This window comes from Kryptolebias marmoratus, linkage group LG20 (genome assembly GCF_001649575.2).
Source record: "Kryptolebias marmoratus isolate JLee-2015 linkage group LG20, ASM164957v2, whole genome shotgun sequence".
NCBI classification, from domain to species: domain Eukaryota; kingdom Metazoa; phylum Chordata; class Actinopteri; order Cyprinodontiformes; family Rivulidae; genus Kryptolebias; species Kryptolebias marmoratus.
The window spans coordinates 26,314,657-26,342,222 of record NC_051449.1 but is presented as its reverse complement, the minus strand read 5'-3'; the positions used below and the strand labels follow the sequence as shown (position 1 = coordinate 26,342,222).

At 37.6% G+C, this 27,566-nt stretch overlaps 2 protein-coding genes across 3 annotated transcripts in view; one reads left to right on the top strand and one right to left on the bottom strand.

Annotated features, from left to right (window-relative positions):
- cntnap2b (contactin associated protein 2b) overlaps nucleotides 1–12,547 on the bottom strand; it is a 61,555-nt gene extending 49,008 nt beyond the window's left edge. Inside the window, exons 1-2 of the mRNA XM_017439939.3 lie at nucleotides 12,189–12,547; nucleotides 1,325–1,435 (exon numbers count right to left, since the gene is read on the bottom strand). Of these exons, the coding sequence (XP_017295428.1) occupies nucleotides 1,325–1,435; nucleotides 12,189–12,270 (193 nt within the window). The 5' untranslated portion in view covers nucleotides 12,271–12,547. The remainder of the gene's footprint in view (nucleotides 1–1,324; nucleotides 1,436–12,188) is intronic.
- A 6,508-nt stretch (nucleotides 12,548–19,055) lies between these two features.
- On the top strand, nucleotides 19,056–23,911 carry LOC108250181. Of its 2 annotated transcripts, none has more exons than XM_025002470.2 (6): nucleotides 19,056–19,177; nucleotides 19,548–19,825; nucleotides 20,817–22,207; nucleotides 22,294–22,375; nucleotides 22,954–23,013; nucleotides 23,773–23,911. In XM_025002470.2, exons 2-5 carry the CDS (start codon nucleotides 19,555–19,557, stop codon nucleotides 22,971–22,973), a joined length of 1,764 nt encoding a protein of 587 aa, XP_024858238.1. In that variant the 5' UTR covers nucleotides 19,056–19,177; nucleotides 19,548–19,554; the 3' UTR covers nucleotides 22,974–23,013; nucleotides 23,773–23,911. The 2 variants fall into 2 exon arrangements, with proteins under 2 accessions (XP_024858238.1, XP_024858239.1); XM_025002471.2 differs by having other exon boundaries at nucleotides 19,079–19,172.
- Nucleotides 23,912–27,566: the final 3,655 nt, after the last annotated feature.

Genomic DNA, 27,566 nt, shown 5'->3' with positions numbered 1-27,566 from the left:
GCTGTGAACCGCTCCAGTGAGAGCTGTAGATCACGGTCTGATGAAGCCAATAGGACCACATCATCTGCAAAAAGCAGAGATGCGATCCTAAGGCCACCAAAACGGATCCCCTCAACACCTTGGCTGCGCCTAGAAATTCTGTCCATAAACGTTATGAACAGAATCGGTGACAAAGGGCAACCTTGCGGACCAAGCTCTGGCACCGGTCATAAAGGGACCTAGCAGCCCGTATCAAAGGGCCTGGTACCCCATACTCCCGGAGCACCCCCCACAAGATTCCCTGAGAGACACGGTCGAACGCCTTCTCCAAGTCCACAAAACACTTGTAGACTGGTTGGGCAAACTCCCATGCACCCTCAAGGACCCTGCTAAGAGTATAGAGCTGGTCCAGAGTTCCACAGCCAGGACGAAAACCACACTGCTCTTCCTGAATCAGAGGTTCGACTATCCAACGGACCCTCCTCTCCAGAACCCCCGAATAGACCTTACCAGGGAGGTTTAAGAGTGTGATCCCTCTGTAATTGGAACACACCCTCTGGTCCCCCTTTTTGAATAAGGGGACCACCACCCCGGTCTGCCAATCCAGAAGAACTGTCCCCGATGTCCACGCGATATTGCAGAGTCGCGTTAACCAACACAACCCTACAACATCCAGAGCCTTAAGGAACTCCGGACGAATCTCATCCACCCCCAGAGCCTTGCCACCTCGGAGCTTTTTAACCACCTCGGTGACCTCAGCACCGGAGATTGGAGAGTCCGACCCAAAGCTCCCAGGCTCTGCTTCCTGAATGGAAGACATTGGTAGGATTGAGGAGGTCTTCGAAGTATTCGGCCCACCGACCCACAACGTCCCGAGTCGAGGTCAGAAGCACACCACCCTCACTATAAACAGGTTTTGGGTTTACCCCAAAATCAAAATTTCAAGAGGTTTATTACACTTTTTTTAATATACAGGTTATTAAAAAAAAACAAACAAATAAAAATATACACATACACACACACACCTTCAACAATCAAGAGAAGTCTAGTTGCTTCTGTTGGACCACTTCAGCAATCACACTGTATTTTCACAGAAAGTGCAATTTCTCTCGCTGAATAAATGTTTAAAAAACACCAACTAGGGCCTGAAGAGGAGTACCCTTTCTCTCTCATTGCATGCTCAGACGGAGTTATCATTGATAGGCAACATAACCAACAAAATACACTACTTAATGCAAGAGCTGCTGATAAATGTTGATAAATGTACACATTTACCAGAATGACAAACATGACTTCATTTTGATGAATACCCCAGAGATCTGCACAATGGCATCACATTCCATACCTTGTATCCTGTTGAGTTTAGCATAACCAGCTCCATATCCTCGACCATATACTGATGAACTGGTGAAGGCGCTGTAGGGCAGAGGAGTGGCCAAGCTGTCCTCACATTTCCCTGTACAGAATACAATTAAATTCAAATAAGATGAGTCAAATTACTTATCCAAGAACCAACATCAAGAATCACATTTCCTCAGCTGTCTTTGCAAATATCTGCTGTAAATACATGTTTCTTCAACATCTTACTGTGATTACTGTTTGCTGCCAAAGACAAAAAGGCAATAAGGTTTTTGCCCATGTCTGTGTTCTTTTGTCTGTACTATTAGCAAAAAATCTCACAAACCATCACAATGTTTATCGAAACTCATAAAATAATCATTGGATGTATATCTACTACTGATTAATTTTTGGAATCAGCCAATTCAAGATGGCGTCCACAGCTAAGCAACCTTAGGAAACACAAAAAATGGCTATTTTTTGATGTGGTTGTACCTGAGAGTCATTCCCAACACACATAAGCTGATGACAAACTGATTTTGCAAGATCTGTTTTTAAAACTTTACCATTAACTAGTTATAGTCAACTCTGCCTGGCTGTTAGGAAAATACCTCAAAAGCCAGTGGACGGTTTTTATTGAAACCTTTAGAAAACACACATTTGGTGCACAGCACAGTCAATTGCATATGTACACGCAATGTGTGTTTTCTGAAGGTTTTGTTAAAATCTATCTATTGGTTCATGAGATTTTTTTGCTAACAGGCAAACAAATAAACACACACACAAACAGACAGACGTTGCCAAAAACACAACTTGTGACTTCCAATGACAGTGGTTGTCGGGTTAGGGAGGGATGCCAGGTTAGCGATCAGCAACCTGCATGTTGCAGAGCCATTTGAACCAAATTACCTACTAAATATTAGTTCTGAGTCATAAAATCTGCTTGGCTCTTAAAGACATGCATGACAATTTTTTTGTTTATGTTCTCTTTATTTAAAAAAAAACAACTACTATTTATGTTATGAAATGTATGTTTTATTTTTAAGTGTTAAAATAAAAAAAAACTATATAATTTTGCAAAAGGAGTTGATACTTTGTTGTTTAGAATGAGGCAGACCTGACTGAGTCCTTCACATATTTGTGACAAAACCAGCAAAACAAGTTCCATACTTGGAGATAAACACAATAAATGAAGTAATACATTGCTACCTAAATTCTTATAAAAAACAAAACCACAGATCGCAATGCAGATTTTAATGAATCTGAACCAATTTAAAAATGTAGAAAATCAGACATTGTTTAACATTAGTAACGTCCAGTTATGGAACTCTGAAGCGCAGATGAAGAGTACACCAAGTGTACACAACTGTCGGGTGTGGTGGAGAGTGAGGCGAACCCAATGCGCAGACTCATGATGAGCTTCAGGAAAAAGTAATTTATTATAAGTAAAAAGAAAACCAAAAACAAAGGCTGATGTGGCAGCAAAACGAAACTAAATTCAACCTTGACCGAAACACGAGAGGCAAGACATGAGGGGAACCAGACAGCACATGAAGCGACAATGGACCAGTGAGTAAGTGGAGGAGATGGCCGAGTTTTAAAGGCAGGAGGTGATTAAAGTGGACACAGGTGAGTAATTACAAAACATGGGTCAGGTGAAGATGGGCGTGGCAGGTAAACAAGTGCTAAACTGAGGATGAGTGAATATGACACAGGGAGCAAAAAATCAACTAAGAAAACCAAACAACCAAAAAGAGAAGAGAAACAATAAACTCAATACAGAAAAAACTTAAAGAATAACTTACACAAAACCCAAATCCTGACAACAAGAGAGAAGATCTTTACTATCATGTGAAACAAACATGTGAAGAACTGTTTTTTACAAAAAAGTTGGATTCTTTTCTCTTTTTTTCTTTTTCTTTTTTTTTACAAAGATTTGCAGGGAAATTTTTAGACTATTATTAAATCACTGAATGTTATGTTATATTAATTTTTGAAATCTTGATATTCCACCATATGATAAGTTAGGTTTTAGGGGAAAAGTGTTACTTCAGAAAATTTAGAATTTAGAAAAATAAAATATTAAATTTGAAAAGAGATTTCATAGAACACTACAATACTGTATATTAGTAGTGCACTATTTCTCTGATTTTATTTATATTTGTTTTATACAGTAGCCTTCCTTAGAAAAAATACTCTAAGAGGTATTTAAGTGATATGAAAATATTTAATACTGCTGTGTAGAAGAAAATATTTGTTTCTTTATGGTCAGAGATTTTGTCCTCAGGATTTTGTTTGTAGTGTGATTATGAATGCATCGTTAATAGTTCCTGAATCATAATCAAATCGAATCAAACGGTGACTAAAGATTCTCATCCTTGCTGACCATGATAAAAAGGTTAAAAGGTTTATCTTTCTTCTATCCGATAAATGTTTCCCTATTGAAATGTAATATAATAGTAAAATAGGTGCCTTCTCTCATTGTTGGGAATTGAGTTCAGAAAAATCCTGTTTTACTGAAGCTGCCATGTTGGATTTTTGCTCACTAGAGATGTTTGGCTTTAAGTCCCACCTACTCCTCCACACACAATCATGATGTTACAGGAGCTTATTTCTAAGCTTTATGAAATAACTAATCACAGCTAACCTTATTAGAAAAATAAATGAACATACAGCAGAGAGGTAAGAACTACCTGAATCAACAAGAGCCAACACCTAGAAAATATTATCTGAGCTGTGTTTTTGTTTTGTTTATGTGGAAGGGGTGGGACTTAAACTAGTTCTGGGACCAGCCTGTGGTGACTTCCGGGATCCAGTATGGGGTCCAATTTCACAATATATGCCAATAGTTTTTCCACCAATATCCAGAATAGTCTACAGTAAAATCATGCACTCACTTAAATGTCCTGCCAGTCAGGGAAAATGAAGTACAACAGGGCGAAAATCTATAAAAAAATATTTCCAATTTAACAAATGACATTTAACAATGTAACTGGGAGTGAAATGGATAAAGGTGGCTGATTATTGATCAGTTTCTCCTGTTTCTAAGGAGGAGTGCCCTGACACCCTGAGGGCTTCTTCTGCTCCTTGTCAGCAGATGGGTGCTGGGCTAAACAAAGGAGCCAACGCTGTGTGTGTGTGTGTGTGTGTGTGTGAAGGGGGGTGAGAAAGAGAGAGAGAGAGAGAGAGAGAGAGAGGGAGAGGGTGTGAAGGCGACAGGTGCAGGGCATGGGATGGTAATGAGCTTCCTTATATACATTACAAAACAACAAGCCAAGCATGCAGTCAGCAGTTCAAAGGAACAAAGAAACAGATTTTCTGCTTAACACAAAATCAGAAAAATAACCTCGACCCAAACAGAACTTCTGTTTTAATTATGAGTTTCTTTCTGTAGCAAACCATAAAATCCTAATTTTATATCACAGTATGAAAATAATTACATAAATGTTCTCTAAAAGTGTGAAGACAATATGACTTTTTGTGAGTCTGCAACGCTGTATAAAGAGAACAAAATTAAGACTTTAATTAAAACCCTAGCATTTCTTAAAGGAAAACCTTTCCTTTTTAAAACATGATTAATTAACTCAGTTTAGCTATTCTCTAACAATTTTTTTAAACTGAATGCAAAGTTGCTCTGTGTCATCATTGATCTTCCTTCGGTAATAAATCTGTTTGTTGTTGTTTAATCCCACAGCTGGGTGGTCACACAGATCATTTGTCATCATTTCATCACATTATTGAGCCACAAAGCCAGTTTATGTTTTCACGTTGATCGGCTCTCATACTACCTCACTTCACATTACAAAAACATCAAAGTGGGTTCGCTTCAACCTTCCTCGCGGCCTCGACCCATTCAGAAATCACACCGAGGCAGTCAGAAGGCGTCTAAGACCCAGCTTGAAGTGTGAAAGTGCCTAAAGTTTCAGACTAAGATCATTTTGTGATGAGATAGGATGAAGTTGTCTCTGTTTTGGTCATAAATATCAAAAATAACGTTTTGCAAGCTCTCACAAGAGCTGTTAGTGCTCAAAGTATGTGTTGTGGATGACTCTCAGCTACAACCACATCAGGTTTTACCTCAGTATCTCTAAAACCAACTCCATTATAGGCAGCGTTTAGGATTCCTTCAATATGGCAAAAATATTTATGGGCAAAGATATTTATTGATCAAGCGGCAGTTGCTGATAGTCAGTCATATCACATACTGAAAGTTGAATCATTTTCCTCCTCCAAGAAAAGTTTGAGAACCACTGGTCTCGCAACTGTTGCCTTTTTCTGCTCATCCACTTTTTAGTCTGAATCTAATAATAAACACATCAACACCAACACTTGGTTTCCATTTATTGTTGAACTAATATCTCTGTTGGATCTTTGTGATGTATGAGGCAAATGGCAGTGGCAAAAATCGGTCAAATCTGTCCACTCCCGGTCTCACTGGAACCAGTTCGAAGTTCAGCTAAAAGAGATTAAAACTGAAACAATTCATGTTCATAGTTCACCACTTAAAACTTCAGAACTAAATTCACATTCAGGAAATAAACTAGTTCAAATGCATTTATCAAAATTTCACATGACAGTCTTGTAAAACCAACAAAAAATAATAATAGCAATAATAAGTTGGTAGATGTTACACTATGTGGACCAAAGTAAGTGGACAGACCTATTAATTGTTGAATTCCCACCCCTGATCTCTACTGATGGGTGATCTTAATGCTTCTGCACTGCAGGATATTTTAAACATCTGTATGCTTTCAACTTTGTGGCAACATTTAATGTTCTTTTGTATCCCAGCACAACTTTGCTGCAGTGCACAAAGAAATGGCTATAAAGCCATGGTTTTTAGAGTTGGATGTGGAAGAGCAGGAATGGACCTCACAGAACCCTGACCTCAAGCCCATCGTGCATTGTTTGGGATGCATTGAAACAAAGACTTCGAGCCAGATTATTATGGTAGTCGACTAATTGGTCTAATTTTTTTCAATTAATCAATTACTCTATGTTTATTAGGGTTCCAAGCCCGCGGAAGCAAGCGGACAGCCAATGCAAGGCATGGCCGTTCGCCTGCTCCCAGCGGAGCAGAGAACCCTATTGTTTTTGTCAGGATTTTTCAAAATTTGTTATTATTATTATTCTTCTCCGGTAAAACGCGTTGGCCAGAAAAACGAGAAACTGCTGGGGAAAAGCCAACCAGACAGCCTGATAGAAAACGCCTACCGCTACTCAGACAAAAAAATCATATCGTCCCATACCTAGGGGGTGTTATAACAAAGGGCAATGCGTTTCTGCCAATAACTCCTAAACCGTAAGTCCTACACTCAAAATCTTGATGGCACCTGAAACTATGGATGATTCTGCATCTTTTATACATTGGCCACGCCCACTTCCGCCAAACTAGATTTTTTGCTATAGCGCGATAAAGGCAAAACCTACTTTCGAGTACTACTACCACATTAAAAGCTGGATCAATGTGGAACTTGGGACATAACATCTGTAGGCCGATCTGCTGAAGCGATAATGAAAAAGTTTTAAAAATTTCGACATTTGCGAGAGTGACGCAATAGCAAACACTTCAGTGCTAGCTAGCACAACAGTTAACTATGAATATCTCCGCCATACTTTAAGATTATGGAAAATGCATTTAGATCCCAATAGTAGATGAGATGTTGCCACTTTGTATTAATTTTTATGCGGTTTTACCGATAGGGGGCGCTATAATTTCATGAAGTTTATATCTGAATAACCGCTTGATGGATTTACACCAAATTTGGTACAGATGATCAAGACTGCACCTTAAGATGATATGTTGAATATTATAATGAAGTGGGCGTGGCTTATATGCTATCTCACTTTTGAGCTTTGAACTCGGCCAAATCAAACTTTAACTCCGCAGAAATTACTGATCTATTACAGATATGCGCTCTCTACGTTTGAGGCAAAAGTTGCAAAATTTGACCTATAGGTGGCGCTGTTACAGCAAAAAATGCCTTTTTGCAAATTCTTTTACAAGAAATTGTTGTGCGCACGGTATCTCTACTCTGATGTGTTCTGTAAACCATGCCTTTTTACGTAGGTTTTGAAAAAAAAAATTAAATTATGCTAATTAGTAGAAAACAAAATATGTGTAACCTACTTTCATTGACTCCTTCCGAGGCTCGAAGCCAAATGAAGTGAAATTTCATGTGGGATGACTGGACAACTGGCCAACCAAACAATGTGAACGGATTTTCAAAAAAATGTTCAGTTTATGAATTATGCGTAAACAATTTTTTTATTCCCAAAAAAAAAGTTTATTGAGCATAACTTAAGAACAGTTTACAATTTATCAATAGCTTTCATGCCTAAGGGTGAATAAAGGATTTCTCAAGATTTTCAGCCTAATCCAACCCTAGGGGCGCTACAAATAGGTAAAGTTTATACTGCCAAAATGGCTGAATGGATTAACGTGAAACTTGGTGGGTATCTTCAGGATACAACTCTGAAACTATGTTATCAATATGGTAATGATTGGTGTAAGTGGGCGTGGCTTATGTGCAAAAATGTATGTGTAGCCTTCAACATTTTGAAAAATTCACAAAAAAATCACTTGTTGACTTTAGAGTGCTAAGACTTGCAGGATATGTTCCATGCACAATCTGTAAAAGTACAGATCAAAATTTGTGCCTCTATATTCAAGCATGTCGTTACTATCTACAACGTTCGTAACTGAAGCTGGCAGTAGCAACTAGGACTCTGTTTGGCCGAACGACTTGAAATTTGGTACTCTGTTCACAAATAGCCTAACTACAAACCCAAAGAAATATCGCTTAAATTTGAGTGCCCCCTTGTGGTTAATAAAGAAAAACATATAAATGCTAACCAACATAGCCGGTTTTCATTTTATTTTGAAAAAAGCGTTAGACTATGGTGGATTGGAAAATTTGGGCAAACAAAGGACTTGATAATTATTGTCTGTGAATATTTACAATTTTATTTGAGTCATTATTGATTTTGAATTTCTGAATATATTTCAGTATGACCAGCACAGCTACGACCAAGGTTTACAATTTCTTATACAAAAGCTGTTGACTGTGGAGATTTCCTAAAGTGCAAACATTATTCCACATATACTTACGGTGATGTGGGAATATTTGGGAAATTTTATAATAAAGTATATATATATATATATATATAAATAATCATTTTTTATGATTTCTTGTGTATTGGCTGGACATCATGAAAATGACGTTTTCAATTTTTCATAAAGAATGTGTTTGATCCAGTAAGACAGAAATAAACGAATATTATTCCACATGTAGGCATGGTCATTAGAGAATATTTTGGTAATTTCTGGAAGAGTTATGGATTTTTTATGAAAATTTTTCTGGCTAATTGTGGTATGAAATTACAGTTAACATTTTTTTACTGAAACACCATTGAAACTAGGGACATAAAGATAAATGCATATTATTACAGATGTAGACTTGATCATCTGAGAATATTTTGGTAATTTTTTTATGTACTCTTGATTTTTAATGAATTTAATTACATGACCAACTGTTCCATAAAATCGCATTGAACAATTTTCTATTGGAAATGCATTTTGTCTAGAGACATGGAGATAAATGCATATTATTTCTTAACAACTTCTTAACAAAAGGTATAAGACAAGTAAATTGGTGGTTCATCAACTGTGACAAATATCTACATCCCAGCAAATACCTTAAGTTGAAACTGATGCAAGAGTAGCATCAGACCCACTGGAATTTCAAAAAACTTTTGTCTAATTTTATAAACAGATGTACTCATTTGTGTTCTCGTGTTTCTGCAGACCTGATTTTCTTTTTTAGTGGCACTGACACCAGATCAGAATCTCACCAAGGAAGTGGTTTGTCCTATCACAACAATAGAGCTTAAGACTGCAGTCAAATCTTTACAATGTCCAAACCAGGTCCAGATGGCTTTCTAACTGAATTCTACAAAACACTTTGGAAACTGTTGGCCCCATTCCTATTAGAGCTGTTTGTTTGTTGAATCTTTTCATACAGGTATGTTGCACCAATCCTTGAACCAGGCTTTTGTCTTGTTGCTTTTGAAAAAAATGTAAAAACCCATTATTATGAGGTTTGTATCATCCCATCAGTTAAACGTTGACCTCAATTTGCTGGCAAAGTTATTGGCCAGATCCAAAGAAGCAGTTTTACCCTCAATTACTTCCTGAAATCAAACTGGGTTTATCCACAGTAGGAACTCAATTTTTGATCTCTAAAAACTATTCAATGTGGTTTACTACCCCTCCACAACTACTCTACCTGAGGCTATAATTGCACTTTGACAGAGTACAGTGAGATTATCGGTTATCTATTTTGGATAAACTGGAATTTGGGTAAAAATGTATCTCATGGGTATGATTATTATATACGGCTCCTCAGGCAGCTGTCAGAACAAATGGCACAAAGTGAATATTTTCCCTTACATCGCTTTACAAGGCAGGGATGCTCGTTAGGTATACTTTTATTTGTCATTGTAATGGAGCCAATGTCCATTGCTTTATAGACTCATCCTAAAATATCCAGCATAACTTCAAACAGTATGGAGTTGACTGACCTGTCACACTCTGTTCCCGCCCCCCTTTCAGCCCTAAACGTGTCATGTATTTCAGTCTTGTGGGTTTTTGGTTCTTTCTTTGGGGTTTCTTTCAGTTCTTGTTATTTTGTTTTAGTTGTCCATTGGCTTTCTGTTTTCCTTGTCACTATTCACCTCCCCAGTAATTTTCTGGTCACGCCTGCCACACCCACCTCACCTGCCTCTCGTCATGTCCCCAGCTGCAACCCATTATCATCTCTCCCTCTGTTCTTTAAAAGCCGGTCTCTGCTCATCTCTCGTCACTGGGTCATTCCTTTCGTTTTGCTCATGTTTATTGTTACCACGCTCCATGCCTTGCCATGCCTTACTCTTTTGGATTTTGTTATTGTTTGTTTGTTGCTGCCAGCCTGCCAGGCTTTTGTTTTGTTTATATTTTACTTTAATAAATTAGTTTCCTTTTAAATGATGAGTCTGCGCTCTGGGTTTGCCTCCGTCATATTCACTTGATAATTTACCAATCAAGATATCCAACTCAGGTTTTGTCTATCTTGGAGTGTACATAGCAGACACAATGATGATTCTTTATAAAAGAAAAACTTTCTCTCTTTGCTTATACAAATTAAACACAATTTCAAGCAAGGTCCCTCCTAAATTTTTTGGTGGCTGCTAGAATTAATACTGTCAAAATCAACATCTTTCCATGCTTCTTATATTTATTTAAAAGTTTTCCAATTTTTCTCTCTTTTTATAACTGGACAATCCAGACCTGAGTGAAACTGGACCGTCCTATTACGGCAAAAAAGCTCAAAACTGCAGTACAATATTCAAAATGTGCTCAAAGCCCAATTCCTGGGTTATTTAACACAATAGTTGATCTTTATAGGAAAAATCCTCTCTCTTTGCTTATACAGATTTAACACATTTCTTTTATCTATTTCCATGTATTTCAATTTTTCTCAGTTTAGTCTTTTCCTTCAAAGTCAGTAGTCTTATTATGGATTTTATTTGGAGAAAAAAACTAGCCAGGCTGCTCCATCATGTCTTACAGAGGCCCAAAGCTCTGCGAGGAATGGCACTACCAAGCCTCTTTTACTATTTCTAGACAACTAATATAAGAAATTTAAATTACTGCGTTCAGTATGAGGAGAATGAATTCCCAACATCATAGGTGGTTATGGAAGCGAGTTCTGCTCATCTGGTAGTATAAAACCCTTTCTATACTCACCTCTTCACTCTTCTACTTCTAGTTACACTAAGAATGTCATGGTGGTCACCTGTCTTAAAATCTGGCTTCAGTTTTGATGCCATTTTGGATGCAAAGACACTCTGTAGGAGCGCTGCTTACAGTGAATCATATTTTTCAATATTTTCATATTTTTTGGAACTGTCCCTCCATGAAGAGGTCCTGGTTTGACATTTTTCTCATGTTGTCTAATGATACTGGAAAGAAAAATGTTATTAATGTTTTAACTGCCTAGTTTGGAGTATGGCCTACTTCACTTTATCTCTATCCTGCTTAATAAAGAAAGAAAGAAAGAAAGAAAGAAAGAAAGAAAGAAAGAAAGAAAGAAAGAAAGAAAGAAAGAACGAAAGAAAGAAAGAAAGAAAGAAAGAAAAAAACAAAAAAGACAACTCTGCAGACCAGGAGTCTAATACTGCTAAATTAAAAGTCTGCAGCTTCACATACTTATACAGGCTGGATTGGAGAGGTCCTTTATTTTCTTAAACTGGAAAAAATCAGACTGCTAGTTATGCTGGATCATTTGAAATCAACTAGGATCCATTTTTGTCCAACCTTAAATCTGTCCCAGGTTAAAGGTACAGATTGTCAGATCATTCTGAACTGAGCACCAATGTGTATGTGTATTTATAGAGCTTTTATTTGTTTTATTTGTTATATAATTAATTTTATTTTTATTTATTTGTTTTTCTTATCTATTTAACTATTTTTGTTAGAGTTGGGTGCTGCTGTGAGTGGTGTTTGTTGCTGATTGTTGATTTAAAATGTTTTAAAAAATCAATCCAGGGGTTCACGAGATATTTTGCTAGCAGACAAATAAACATAAGCGACAATAACAAAAGCTTTAGAGCTGCAAATTAACCACAGGGCTGCCGTAGTGTGTGATGTATGTGCGCAGCTACATGTCGGTGCTGATGCTGAGGCTCTGGCCTGGTCCTGGTGCACTCTGAATGGACCCCAGACTGCGGCGCGGTTCCGTTCGGCCTCAGCTACAATAAGACTCTTTCTTAGCCTGGATGCTAAAGAGCGCGCGCGCATGTACGCGTGTGTGTTAACAGAGCGTACTTACGGGACGCTGAGGATGCTGCAGTGGAGCGGTCCATGATGCTACAGATAACCAGCAGCAGGAAGATCACAGTCACAACCGTCATCTTTAAATCCACACAAAGACACCGACAGAACCTGTAGAACCCGGTCCAACTGGGTCTGACCTCCGCACACCAGACTATGTTTTCCTTCCTGGAAAAAAAAGCAGTGATGGCTGTCGGAACCACTACGTGCTCTCCGAACCAGCAGTCCAAACGCAAAAGGTTCTGGTCAACAACTTCTGCTATGTGAAGAGGACGCTACTGGGGCCGAGCCTCGGGCTCTGGGTGCGTGGTCAGACCATCATACGGGCAGAGAGGCAGAAGGTGTCCGATCGGACTGATAAGCACCCCCCTACCTTCTCGTGAGTTGGTACGGTCCGTTTTCAGACAGGAGCAGGTGTTTTAACTCAGTCCTGGAGGAAAACAAGAGGACAGGACAGGGTCTGGGCTGTGGCCCACAAAAGAGCTGACAAACAAAAGGTCTGGGAAAAAAACATCATGACAAGAACACGTTTCACATAAAAACACACATTTATATTCAAAATAAAGCTGCAAACCACAGGAGACATCCCGCTTTCATGCCACGTTCAGAGCATGTGCTGTGAATGACTCTCAGCTACTCCCACGCCAAATGTCAGAGCAATGTCTGTTAAACTGTCTAAAAAATGTGCTATTTATGTGTTGGCCAATACTGATTAGCCTTGACTGTGTTGGAAAAATACTGATGATTGAACTCAAAATGACCCTGATATAAGTAAACTTTGTTTTACACAAGTCTCTGTGAGAATCAAAAGGTCAAGTGACAAACCCTTTAAGGAACTGTGGTCCAGTAAGCAGAACTGATAACCACACACTGAGTTAAACTAAGGAATGTGGTGGGCTTTTTTGTTTGTTTGTTGATTTCTTTTCCAACATGTGGCCATCTTCAGTTGGATTATTGTAACTCCAAAAGGCAATCAGTTGTAGACAAACATCCAATGATTACTTTTTGAGAGTTAAAAAAATCTGTTCAGTAGATTTTAATTTTTTAAAAGACAAACAGGGTTGACTCCTACTGTCAATGCCAAAGTTTTAAACTAAGATCTTTGCAATGACTAGCACTTGGAGTTCGTGTTGTAAATGGCTTGAACGTACATCTATAACTGATTAACTTTTTGAGCCAACCCAGTTCAAGATGGTTGTCACAGCAAAGTGATCCTAGCAAACACAAACATGGCTATAACTCAGTCATTTTACAGATACTCAGCTAACATTTGTTGTGGTAGTAGCTGAGCGCCAGCCCCAAAACTCAACATCAGTGTGATGGCATCAACTGCAGTCACATGGTGAACAAAGGGCCTGGCAGAAACCTTTCTATTTCTTTATGCATTTTCTTATTTAAAGATACACAAATTACATAATTGGGCATTCACATATTTATGTAGCCCATTTTCAAATTTTTAAAAACTTTGGTACTGTGGTTGACTATTTGGAGTGAACACATTTAATTAACTTTTTTTTAAATATAATTTTGCTGTAGTTTGTAATGATTTAATCTGCTTTCTTTTGAGTTACCAGTTCCTTTGGAAATGCTGCTGGAGCAGCCCTGCCAATCACTGGAGACCCTGCTGCATCCGATCTGCTTAGAGATCAGACTAACTGGGTTGTTCCATGTTTTGTCAGTAGAGGGAGAAATAAAAATATAGTTTATTTGATTCTTCTGCTTTTTGACTGGGTACTTTTGATATTGTAAGTATTCTTTATCAGGTTACTATTTAGCACTACTTTGATCAATTTTGTTTGTTGTCAATATCTTTATAACTTAGCTTATTTATTTTCTGTTTAACCCCCTCTTGTGTCAAAATGGCCTGATCAACCACTTTATAAGTTTCCCTCTTGTCTCGGTGATGCTTAAACTTTTAGCTTCAGTTATCTTGGAAACATGATGTGCACTTCATTAACAATTTTAACTTGTTCTGAAACTGCAGTAAATTGTCCAGAACAGATGGGTGGCGTCTCAGAAGGAGTGGATCTTACTTAACAAATAACCTTCAATATACAGTTCAGTCCCACCATAGTGCCTGACTTGCTATAGCAAACACATGGGTCTCTGACTCTTCCCGTTCTTCAGCTTTCAGCCCACAACAACAAAATATTCTGTCAGCTTGCTCCCCCTGCAGTCCATATTAAATGTTCCTGCCTGTAAACCCTCCTCCCACTGGCCAACTAAATTATTCCCTTTCCCAGTTCACTGGTCATCCTGTTGTCTGCCATTGAAGATAAGCACCATCCACTAATCTATGACTTCACTGTGAGCAGAGAGTACACCATAACACCAGATGTTTACCACCCATTCCTCACCAACCAGCTGTGAGGTCAGCCCCAGTGAGGAACAGCCAGTCCCAGTGCAATCTATACTAACAAGCTGAGAATTTGGGCAGCTATTTTGTGAGGAGCTATGTGGGCATCCTTAGTTACTGTCAAAATGGCAGCAGACTATCAGAGTAAAAAGAACTAAACTCAGTGAAGGCATCCAATGTTTTGCCAATAATTGTTATAACTATCAGGGACAGCACTTTAAAAGAACATGGCATTAATTTTCATTGGTGAGTCATTTTATTTTACAAATCATTGAAAATGTCTGTGCAGTTCTGTTTCTGTCTGGTTAGAATGATTACAGCATTTGGTCATTTTATCACAGCAGTGGCAGCAGGTTGGGTCAGTGTTTTTGCTGGCAGGGCCTGTTGTGAGGCTCATTACAGAATACTCTTGTCTCTTTTTTCACATTATGCATGATATGTTTATTTAAGTGAAATTATTTTATTTCCATGCATTTTTGGAGTAAAGAAACGTGATACACTATGCACAAGGTATAAACAGTGTGTGGCTACAACATGTAAACAGTACCAAGTGATACGCATTGCTCTTCACAAGAAGGGGACCAATAATCTCACTTAAGGCCATCAGTGGCTGTTTCAGCGTTTACCTCCTTCAGTGCTCTTTCAGGGTTCCCTGCTAAATGCTTTCTCCATCTTAATCAAATCCTTCACTTTATTTGAACTGTTTATTAGGGAAGATTTGGACTTCAATGTGATGGACACATGACCTGTCCAGGATGTACCCTGCCTTTCATTAGGCACCAGATATTCCACAACCCTGCATGGAAAAGTAGATAAAGAAAATTGACAGATAGATAGGTGGATGGTTTGGATTTTCTCTTCCTCACTGAAACATGGCAACAAGATGGGGACTTTGTACATTTTAAAGAATTATGCCCTAAAAACTGCACTTTTATTGCTACAACGTGTTTGTCTCATTTTGGTGGAGGACTTGCTGGGGATTTTAGAGACAACTTCTTCTGTAAACTAATCAACTGTGAGTGCTTTTCTACTTTTGAGTTTATTAAAGTAAAAAAAATAAAAAAAATGTATTTTTATTCACAGCAAAGGTTATCTCGGGGCACTGTACAAAAACATGCATAAACATTATAAAAACCAATTAGTAAAAGTTATCTATCTCAGGAAGCCAGCAGATTGGATCTTCACTTTGTCTCAGTCTCCCATCCTGAGGAGCACATTGGCAACAGTGGAAAGGAAAAACTCTGATTTAACAGGAAGAAACCTCCAGCAGAACCAGACTCAGGATGAGCAGCCATCTGCTTTGACTGGCTGGGGTTTGAGGACAGAAAAAAGACAGAAAACATGGAATGACAGGTCAAAGTGTAGTTTCTACTGGAAGAAAGACAAAAAAAAATGTTAATGATAGAAATAATGACAAATACAAGAGTAGAGAGGATAAAGACATCAGCAGAGTGAGGAAATATGGTAAATTTGTCCTCCAGCATGCTAAGCCTATAGCAGCATAACTAAGGGATAGCTCAGGAAGCCAAAGCCAAATTAACTCTCAGTAGAACTCTGACAGCAGCATGATAATCTGTTGTAAAAGCTAAGAGATTTTGGAAGTCTAGAAAGGCTGTAATCCGTTATCATTATTTTATCAGGAGTTAATTATTCTGTTATTTTGAGAAAACAAAGCTTGTTTTCTCAAAATAAAAAAATAACTTAGGAAAACAAACAAATTATTTTTGCAGTCACCCCAATTCAAGATGGGTACCACAGCTAATCAACATAGGCCAACACAAAAATGGCTCTAACCTAGTTTTACAGATTTCAAATAAAATTTAAGGTGGTTGTAGTGGAGGCAGTCAGAGCAGATACTCTGAGCCTGACAGAGCAACTGCTTTGACCTCTAACATTTGTTAAATTATGGGGGGAAATGATAAATGAAAGATTAACATACTATATAGAAAAGTGTTACAGTGTTTTTTTTTTACCCTCCAAAAAACCCCCCCAAAAAAACCCAAGCTAATGGGGACAGCTTCACAGAACCTCTTCCAACTAGCTGTCCCACCAGAGGAATGAATCTAGGAGCCTTTTATATGGTGCAGGTGAGCCTCATCACCAGCTGATTGACTTGACAGTCCTCTGCTGGTCCAGTGGTGTAACTGCTCTCCAGCAGCCTTCAGACAGCCAATCAAGAAGGTGTGGTCCCACAGCTGATCCTGCATAACCAAAAGGGAGCCTCAAGAGGCCAGGGGCCGTAACAAAAAGAAAGAATATATTTCACATTATCAGAGTGGTTTTAGAGAAGAGAGAAAGTGGATTCAGTCTTGATTCTGGAACATGAAATCAGGAAAGCTCAGATTAACAAAAGAGTGTGGTAGCTGTGTTATTTGACATTGAAAAAGCATGATAAGATGTGGAGAGAGGGTTTACTTATTAAACTGAAATAAATGGATGTTACAGGCCAAATGTTTAAGTTCATTAAGGAGTTTTTGTCAGAAAGACTAATCCAAGTGAGAATTGGACAAAATTATTCAGATAAATATTTCATAGAAAATGGGACACCACAAGGAAGTATAGTGAGTCCTTTATTATTTTCATTAATGATATATTTGATGAAAAGGAAAGTAGGATGGGATGTTCACTATTCACTGATGATGGAGCTCTGTGGAAAAGACGAAACAATTTAGTTTTTGTTAAGAAGTTATACAAAGCAATTATTACTGTGGAAAAGTAGTCAAAAATGGGGATTTAAATTTGCAGTAGATAAAACCAAAAAAGTATTTTTTGACAAGAAAAAAAAGTAAGTTATAGCATAAAACTTAGATTATATGAGCAAGAACTTGTAAAGAAAGAGTGAAACAATTTCAATTTCTTGGCAAATGGTTTGATGAAAGAATAACATGAGCAGTGAACAAACAAAAAGTTACAGATAAATGTTGAACAATACTAAACATTATGAGGTGTTTAACTGGAAGAGGCTCCTTCTATATGCTTTAAATAGCTTCTTTGGAGACCAAATTCACACACTGTATTTATTTAGTTGTATTATGTTATATGATTTTTATGTGTTTCTGTGTGTGTGTGAATAAATTATAATTGGTAAAATAAAAAATAAAAAAATAAAAGAGACTGAGGAGCAGACAAGAAGTCACTGAGGACCATTTACACTGGATTAATAAAATAAATATTAGATTATGGAAGTATCACCTATAATTCAGCTTCAGATTCATTTCTAGAAAAATATAAATATTCACAATCAGGCTTTCAAAACACACACACACACAGGATCATTACTGGTAGAAATGGGAGAACTACCATTAAACATCAGGAGAGATTAACTAGCATTGAATTACTGAACAAATTTTCAAGGTCATAGACAAAAAACTATCCAACACAAGAAGTGCTAAAACCTTGCTGGGAAACCTTGCTGGTTTGATCATAAATCAGAAGCAACTGATATTCAGATCAATAATCCTTATGTCAGTCAAACAATACCATTAGCAGTTATACAACCTTGGATACTCCCTGAGGCAATAGTAGACTTGAAATTATTAGAAAAGAAGAATAAAAATGTTATAGAATACATTAGCCAACATTACGGATATCTAAAATTATATATAGTTGCATCAAAGGACAGAGGAAATTTGGATCAGAGGAGCACTAATTGTTCCTGAGTTTGGAGTGAAAATAGCGAAGAGAATCAAAGACAAACTACAGGAGAATTGGTTGCAGTACTACTTGCTGTTCAATGGATTGAAGATAATCAACCATTAAAATCAACAATTTGTTCAGTTTAAAATTATTTATTCAGAAAGCAGACCAGACAACTTGATGGAAACTACAAACACTATGTAGAATTAATCTGATGTTATTACCTGTTACAGTTTTATGGATACCGGCTCATGTTGGCATGGGAGGAAATGAAACAGCAATTAAAGTTTCAAAGGAGGCTACCAGAAACATGGCAGCTGAAATAGATATGAAACTCAGTCGTAAAAACCAGCATAAAGCAGAAAATGAGGAAAAGATGGCAAAATCAACGGGAAGAAGAAAGAAAAGGAGATGGTTTTATAGAATTCAATGAAAAACAAGAGATAAGAGAACAAAAGGGAGGAAACTGTCAGATCATGTCTCAGATTTTAATACACAGGATTAAACGGGACATTATTCCTAGTAGGGAAACATAATCCAGGTAAATGTGAATTTACCTGCAGAGAAGATGAGACTGTAGAGAATATTTTATTATACTGCCTGAAATACAGACAGAAAAGAAATCAACTGACTGACAATCTAACTGAAATGAAGGTTGGATCCAATTGAATTATTACAAAATAACTCAAAAAATAACAGTTCTCAGGTATTAACTTACTATCTGAAAGAGATGTTTGTTTGAGAGGATACAAGTTTTATTTTGTTTGTTATTTATTTATTTTTATTTGTTATTTTTTTGTTATTGTTGTTGTTTTGCATGTAGTTCCAGTCCATACTCCATACCAGTTGGTGGCGGTAATGGGCTGTAATTGTTTTTTGCCAACCGCTAAAGAAAACTGAAGAAGAACACCTACTTAATGTCAGCTGTGTCAGCTTCTCCTTTTCATTTTCTTAGTGGTTTCTTGGTTTTTGTGTCCAAGTTCTCTGCAGGTGAAGTAAGTTTTTTTCTTTAATTTAAATTACCAGAAAAATGCAGGTTTTTGTGGCTGGTGTCAAAATTGTGTATGTCCTAAAACCACTCATTCTGAAATAAGCAAAAAATGGGCACAACTGATCAGGTGAAATCTTAATCTGAGAATTATTTTGAGTATTTAATGTCATAAACATGTTTTGTACAGCCCACAGACCTATCCTGACTTGTTCAAGGGGGCATAATAGGTCCCCTTTAATAGAAATTTTAATTTGACAAACATGGTTTTGATGGGTGAGCTCAAAATAATTTAGTGGGAAACTTAGAGATTTCAAACTGACTATATCCCCACAGTGTTCCACCACTAAGTCCACTTTTTTTCTACCTTTTTACAGGTTGAAGATGGCAGCAACTGTCAACAGACCTCCTGCAGCTTACTTCAGACCTGTTGGGGGGAACCCAGGCTCTCATTCCAGTGGTTTAACAAGCTCTGTGCAGCCAGATCTTGGTCCACACAGCATTGGCCAGGATCTAGGATTTTCATCACATCTCCATCAACCAGTCTTTGTCCCACCTACCCTCTACACTCATGCACCACCTCCCCCACCTTTTCTCCATTACCAATGGCCCATGCCCTTCTCTTTTACTCCCTTTTCTGGCTACCCAAACAGGAGTGAGTATTCAAAATATTTGGTGCATAAGTGATGTTTGAACTTTGTATCTCCAGACTTTAATTAAATGGTACAATCACTGAAAAAGAAATGCACTAGCATAGCCACTGATGGCACTAGGTGAGATTTGTGGTTGCCATCAATCAAAAGTAATTTGATTAGACAAAGTAGAAATGTAGAGTACCTGAGTTTTGCTAGCAGAGTCTGTAGTTTGTTTTAAACTAAATAAGTTCAAGTTGGTCTTTTTTTTTTTTCTTCAGATTTTGGAAGTATTTAACCATATTTAGTATATAGTATAGTGTGAGTATTTATGTCTGTATGTGGTTTGTAGACTGATCGTATATTTTAGGAAAATATGTTACTAAAATTGACTACTAGTATCTAGTATGTGCCAAACCCCAGTACCATGCTTCATAGTAACTATAGTAGAGGGAGACATCCCATAGTATATTAAGTCAGAGTAGTTTTTTTCCTTTGTGAGGGAATAAGGAAATTATTCCTAATGAGATATTGTAGGACCCAGGATTGTTTTGACAAGCCTACACAATTTTAAAGATGCACAAATGTGCATGATATTGGAAAATAAACTCATTGGGGCAAGTTGTATGAGGAGAGATTTATTCATATTATTATCAGCTGATTTGTAGTAATTCTCCTTTTACATGGCTGGCTGTTGCTTCTCCAGCAGGCTCTTGTCCACTACTAATATCTGTGTGGAAACTGAAATTGACATAAATTTATAAAGAAAAGATTCATTTATGTGGCTCTTCCAGTGGATTTCTATTTCTCTGGGTACAGTAATTCACTTTAAGTTTTTTGTACTGAAAATACAAAACACAACCATATAAATTATCAGTACAGCCCACCAGTACAGATGTAAAAATATTTATTTTAGAAATCTATCACCTGGTTGTTTAAGTTAATTCAAAAAGAGGCATTACAAGGTTGCAATTTAAAAAAAAATGAAAAGTCACTACTTTTTCTACTTTTTAGGCTATGGTATGGTTGTACCCCCTCCCCCTTACTTGGAGGCTCCAGCCTACATTCTACCACACCCTCACATCCAACCAGTTGACTACAGACGCTTGCTCCACCCACAGGTTCCTGCTCAAAACCCCAACCAGACACGCAGAACTCGCCTGCCTTATGTCCCTCAAAGAGAAATCGTGAATTCTGAAGTCCAAACGGAGCCAACGCAGATGAACATAGGTGAATACAGAGTGGGGTGGCCACCAGCTGTTTCTGATTCTGGTCGAGGAACTGGCTCAAACTCTTCACACTCCCCAGGCTCAAGCTCTCCAAAGCAAGACCCAGTTTATGAAAATGGAAATTGTGTTAATTTGTGTTTCACTAGGATGTATAATGGTTCTGGGACTGGTGACAGGACTGAGAATGAGGATATGGCGCATGCTAATGATGGTGAAGTTCTTTACAAGGTCCTTAGACTGCCTCATGCTGTTACTGAGCCCTGTTTAGAGTCTTGGGAAACTGTGGAACCTATGGAATTACCAGTTTGTGAAGGACTATCCCTAAACTCCAAAGATAAGCTTCAGTGTTCACTAAGCTCTTCCTGTGTGTTCCTCGATGGGGAGCTAGAGAATTCCAATGAGACAAACACACAATATGATTTAACAGATATCGCACCATACAAGATGTCTTCCAGTAACTTTCAGATGAAGCAAAAACTAAATGAGTCCATTTGGTCTGTGGAGTCTCTGGACCCCTTTATTCCCAGTAGAGAGTGGCTGTTAGAGAATGATTTGTTTGAGCCAGAAGTAAATAAATTCCTGGAGGAAGCTGGAAAGGATGGATTATCAGCCCAAAGTGTCGATCAAATAATGAAAGAAAGGAGGCAGAGTTGGAGATTGTTTTCCATGTCTGTTCAAATGTCAGAAAATGGTTTGGATATCAATGTTCAAGATGAAGAGCAGAGTTCTCTAAACGAAATGGAAGTTGGGAACCCAGAACAAGGTCGGAGTTCTGTTCACTTGGAACACGATTCATTGTGGTTTCCCAAATCCCCTTTGAGTGAAGCCGTGTCTCCCCCAACTGAAGAGGAAAATAACAAAAGGTCTTCTGAACCAGAGGCTACTCAAAGCCCAAACCAGGAAGCACTGATTAGAAATGAGTTGCATGAGAATAGCCATTCTTCTGAGGAGGAAACACTACTTAGCTCACTGGCAGAGAAGATTTCATCACCAGGCCAGGTGACTTCTCACACTGAGGTGGGCGATGGAGCTCCAGTTACTCTACAGAAGATTACCAAAATGTCAAAGAGACATTTGATTGATTTTGGTGTCCAGTGTAGTGAAGTCCAGGAGCAGAAGTGTTTCTGTGGGCAGCTGGGTTACACACCAAACAAAAAGCATTGTTTAAACATTCAGGTGAGCTCATTTCAACAATGATTTTTACGTTTGTTTTTTCTGTCTTCAAAACACTTTGTGGAACTAAAATGCAGATCGTCTTTTAGATGTCAGGAGCAATAAAGCTGAAGCTTTCAGGATCAATGAAAATGTGCAGAAAAAAACTCTTCAGTGGAGGAAGAAATCTAGGTAACACTGCAACATCACTTCATTGTGTTAACTTTGGTTTAATCAAATATTTACTCAAAATCTCTCAGCAGAATGGATTTTTTTTTTTTTAATTTCACATTCTTAGTTTCTTTCTTCTTTCTGATGTTTAAATAAAACCATAGATAAATAACAGGCCTCACATTCCTTGAAGGAGTGTAAATCGCATGCCAAGTTTTAGACTAAGATCATCTTATGGTGAGAAATGATGGACTTGTGGCCATTTTGGTAAAATCTTGAAAATGTTCTGCACAATTTTAAGTGATGCCATGCTCAGAAAATGTGTTATGACTCTCAGCTACTGCCACATGAAATTTAAGCACAATATCTGTAAATCAGTTGTAGTTGTACATTAAATGGTTACTTTTAGGAGTTTCTTGATATTTCTCCAGTAATTCATAAAATGTTTTGCTAATGGTTACACACAGACACAGGCAAAAATGATCTTTTGGTGGCTGAACTACCAAATGCCTATAACTGCAAAGGTTGACTTGAATCTGTCCCAACTGATTTTAAAAACTGATTGTGTGGACTGTTTTCTAAAACTTTGTTGTCTTCAGAAGGCCACATCGGCCAATAAGAAGCCCACAACGGATATCACTAAGCTGCTGAATCAGAAGGTGAGGCCTTTTCCTAGAAGTTCATGAGCAGTGGGTATGCTACACATTTTATGACAGTTTTCAGATTTTACTAGTAATTCATAATACAGCCCTGTATGTACCGGGTGCATGCCAAGTATGTGCACAGTAGGCAGCAGGTACACACCCTATGAGTATAGAGCAGGGGTCTGCAACCTGTGGGGGCTCTTTGTAGCTTTGATCAAAAATAACATGGAGTACATAATATTTATATTCATAACTACAATAGGAAAGGCTGGTTTATCAGTTTTCCTGTAAATGAAATGTGACTGAAGATGTGACTAATACCTAATCTGTGACTAATAACATGTAAAATAGACTAAGAGTTTTTAGCATTTTTACCCACTTCTGCCACACTGAGCAACTTTTCTCTAAAATCCATTAGAAAACTCAACACATTCAAGTAAGATGCTGAGAGAAAATGACAAAGGGCAGCTTTACACGTGTATGACAGATTACTTTATTATGGAACACTGAAAAAAGCATTTACAGAAATCTGATTATGTCCTGACTAAAACGGTGCAGAGATGGCTTTTTGGATTATAGAGGTTACAACCCTCTGGTATAGGGTAGCAAGTACATAGTACAAGGTCTGTGCACATACTGGCCTAAGTATTGTACCTGGTATGTGCCCGGTGTGTATGGTGTACTGATACCCAGGTTTCTGTTTTGCATTCACCTGCGCCCCACACGAGTGATGGCAGAAGACTCATGTTTGGCTTTATATTTTGCTTCTTGCAGGTGGAATGAAGTCAAGATACTAATTCTGGATCAGTCTCAACATGACTGGTTTTAACAAATCAATTTAAATTCAAATGTAATAAAATGCATTTTGTATGTTTGTTTTAAAGTTGTTTAAAAAAATAAAGATGGAATATAACAAAACTTTAAAGTGCATATAGTGTGTGTGTGTGTATGTATGTATGCATGTGTGTGTGTGTGTGTGTGTGTGTATATATATATATATATATATATATATATATATATATATATATATATATATATACACACACACACACTTTTTTTTTAACTTTTCAGTTGTGTAGGTATAATGGTTTAAAGCAGTAAAAATTATTTCCATGTTAGAAATTGAAAAATACTACTGAAACCACATGTTTAAAACTACTGCATAAAGGGATGGAACAATTTATTATTTATTTTACTACTGTGCAGATTAAACACGCTCTCCTCACAGTGGAAAGTTGTTAGGGTCTTTGTTAGCCTGACTCACAAATGAGCTGCTTTGTTCACACGATTGAAGGTGTTGATTAGAGTGAAACTGATTGGGGATCAGGCTTAAGACTCCATTGTAGGTTTTAGAAAGCTGAAATCTGAGACCACCTCCTTTTGTTTAAAGTTGGTTTTTTTCCTCTCGTTAGACCTAAATGGCTTCTTTCATCCCCTCTCAAACCATCAGTCTTCTTTTTTTTTGTGAGGAGAGCGAGTCTAATCTGCATGCAAATCTAGTTTACACAACAGCTCAGCTTTAAAAACCTGAACTGCACACTCTTTTTGGAATTGATAAAGCACATCAGATGAGAAGTGACGCATCAACTACAGTTGATCCAGTCCAGTTGTTTTTGTTTTTGAACCTTCTTTTTGGATTTCCCATGTCCTGGATGACTAACAATCTACACCAACATAATTATATACTAGTATAAACACCACGGGAATGTCTTACATCATACCTCACAGGAAAGAGACAAGTTCTGTGTTCCTAAGATTAAAGTGTTTAAATGTATGCATGAACCCCCAAAACAATAAAAAAAAAGACACAAAGATGCTGCTGAAGCTGGTAAGTGTCATTATCCACAGTGAAACAAGTCCTGTACCAACATGGGCTGAAAAGCCACTCACAGATGAAGAAGCCATTACATTAAAAGCAACATAAAAAAGCCAGCTTACAGTTTGCAAATTCAAACCAAGACAAAGACCTTAATAGTTGGAGACAAAAAAAAGTGCACAGAATGCAGAGGAGCTCATTGTAACTGCTGCTGTGGATTTGGTGTTAACAGTGGTGGATGAAAAAACTGCTTTTAAATTGAGATCTGTCCCCTAGTCCAATCACACTATTGCAAGGGTTTCTTTGTGATATGTCACAAAACCTGGAAGATCAGCTCATAGCAAACCTGTGGGACACCTGCTTCACCGTGCAAGTGGTTGAGGCTACTGACGGCAGCAAAGGCTGTTTGCTTATTGCCTATGTTCGGTTTGTCACATCTGAGGAACCGTTCGCTATCACTGATGATTACCTCACAGACTGAAATGAGAGAACTGTGTGGGTGTTTGCACAGATGGAGAGAAGACCATACCAGAAAAGAGTAAGTAACTGTGAGCAATCCTTAAGAGGGTCTGTCCAAATATAGAGTGGATCATCTACAGAGAAGTGCTGGCAGTGGGGCAGGTGAGTCCAGAGCTGAATGTTGTTCTAACCAATATTGTTAGTATTTTAATTTTATCAAGATAAGATCACTGAAAACACAACCTTTCTCTGTGCTTTGTGAGGAGATGGGAGTCAAACACTCAGCTGTGCTATTGCACAGCAAAGCTTTTGTGAGATAAAGTGTTGTTGCGAGTGTTTGAGCTCCAAGGATTAATGCATCAATGCATTTGCTGCCAAGTTTACTGATCAATATTTTATGATAAAAAGGGCATCTCTCTGCAGCGTATTTGAAAAACTGAATTACTTAAATTTATAACGTCAAGGTAAAGACAAGCACATCCCCATCCTGCAGCCAAATCAGCTTCTTCACTTGGAAGCTGGAGATGTTGCACAAACATCTGGAGAGGGGAAATATTAACACCTTGGAGCATCTGAGTGAATTTGTAGAATCCAATTATTTGAATGCTGGTACAGTTATTCCATGTCTCAAGGAGCACATCTCTCTCATGAGAGGGCTGTATCCCTTCAGCGCAGCAGCACCTGCTGATTTCAGCTCTGCTGTAAAGGACCAGTTCATCGAGTTGACATCTGAGTCCTCCCTAAGACTGAAGTTTGCATCCCAATCACTGAGCTGCATTGGTGTTGAGAGGGAACATTCACTTGTCAGACAAATCTACTTCCCTTTTCCTCTTTATACTTTTTGTAAGACCAGATTTTCTACTGTTGTTTCTCTGAAAACCATGTAAAGATCGAAGCTGAGCACTGAGCATATACTAAGAGTGTCAGTAGCACGCTTGCAGCCTAATTTTGAAAAGATCTGCAGTAATCAACAGGGTCAATGCAGGCACTAATACCTTGATGCAGTGACTGGAGCCTTCCAGCTTTTTTGTATACCTCTGCTTTGCACAGTTTCTTTGGTTTGTAGTTTATTGTTTTGAGAATATTTGTACTGTAAAATGGGCTCATTGCAACCATTGAAGTGTTGTGTAGAGCTAAAAATTTAGCTTGGTAACTAAATATTTAACTTGCAAGTTAAATATTTAGTTCAGAACTATGACATTTACAAATGTATGAACAACATAGCTAAATAAACCAAAATATTGCTGTTTATTTTTGACTGTGTAACTTTACAAACAACACCCCATTGTTATGCCCTCAGTTTATTGTTTGGATAAGTTCACTGTGATTGGTTTATTTTTTCTATCTGTTGTGATTGGTCAGAAATGCATTCAGGAAGGGATTTAGCATGTCTTATCTGTGTGCATCTCTCCTGAGTTCAGAGACTGGCCCGATCCCAATACTCGCACTACACCTGATGTAAGCTTCATTTATGGTAAAATATAATTTGAATTTAGTATTCAAAGTTTGAAACATATTTTATGTTTTTGTTTAGTTTTCTTTATTTCTCAGAATTTGATTTGATTTACTTTGCCAACCTTTTAGGCTTCCGTAGCCTCAGACAGGAAGTGATGTTCATGCTGAATGGAAAATAAGGAAAATGTAAATAAAGGAGCTACGTCAAAGCGACACGGTTGTTTTATTGTTGGCATTGCAAACAAGCCGTCTTAATGCGTCAAAACAGTCTCCTCTCCTTTGTTTCATGATAAAGGAACACAATAAGGTAAACAGAAAACTTCGATCCTACACCCTATGCTTCTCTATGATGTGCGTAGTCGAAGTACACAGAAGGGTTCGTGTGTGCAGGTTACAAGCATGCAGATATTGGAGAATTGGGACAGTAAGATTTATGTCATCCAACAGGGTGAGGACGGTCGCTGTTTTGGTATTTTAAGAAGGTGCCAGTACGATTTTAAAATTACAGTGTAGGTATTTTTGCTTTCCAAAGTCATTGCAGGAGATATTTGGCTGTTCAAATATGTTTTTTTATGACTTGTTGAATATGGAGCAAAGTTTGATAGTATTCACACATGTACAGCAGAGTGAAACAAGAATTATTTCAATACTTTACATTTGAAAACTGAAAAATAATTTTTTTGGTGTCAAAAAAATTATTATTTTTTATTATTTTTTTTTACAAAAATTCAATATAATGTGGCCAGAATATGAGTTTAAATAAATAACCATATATTATTTCATTATTAACTCAAATATATGATCATAAATCTGTCAGTTTTCTTTTTCTTTACAGTGT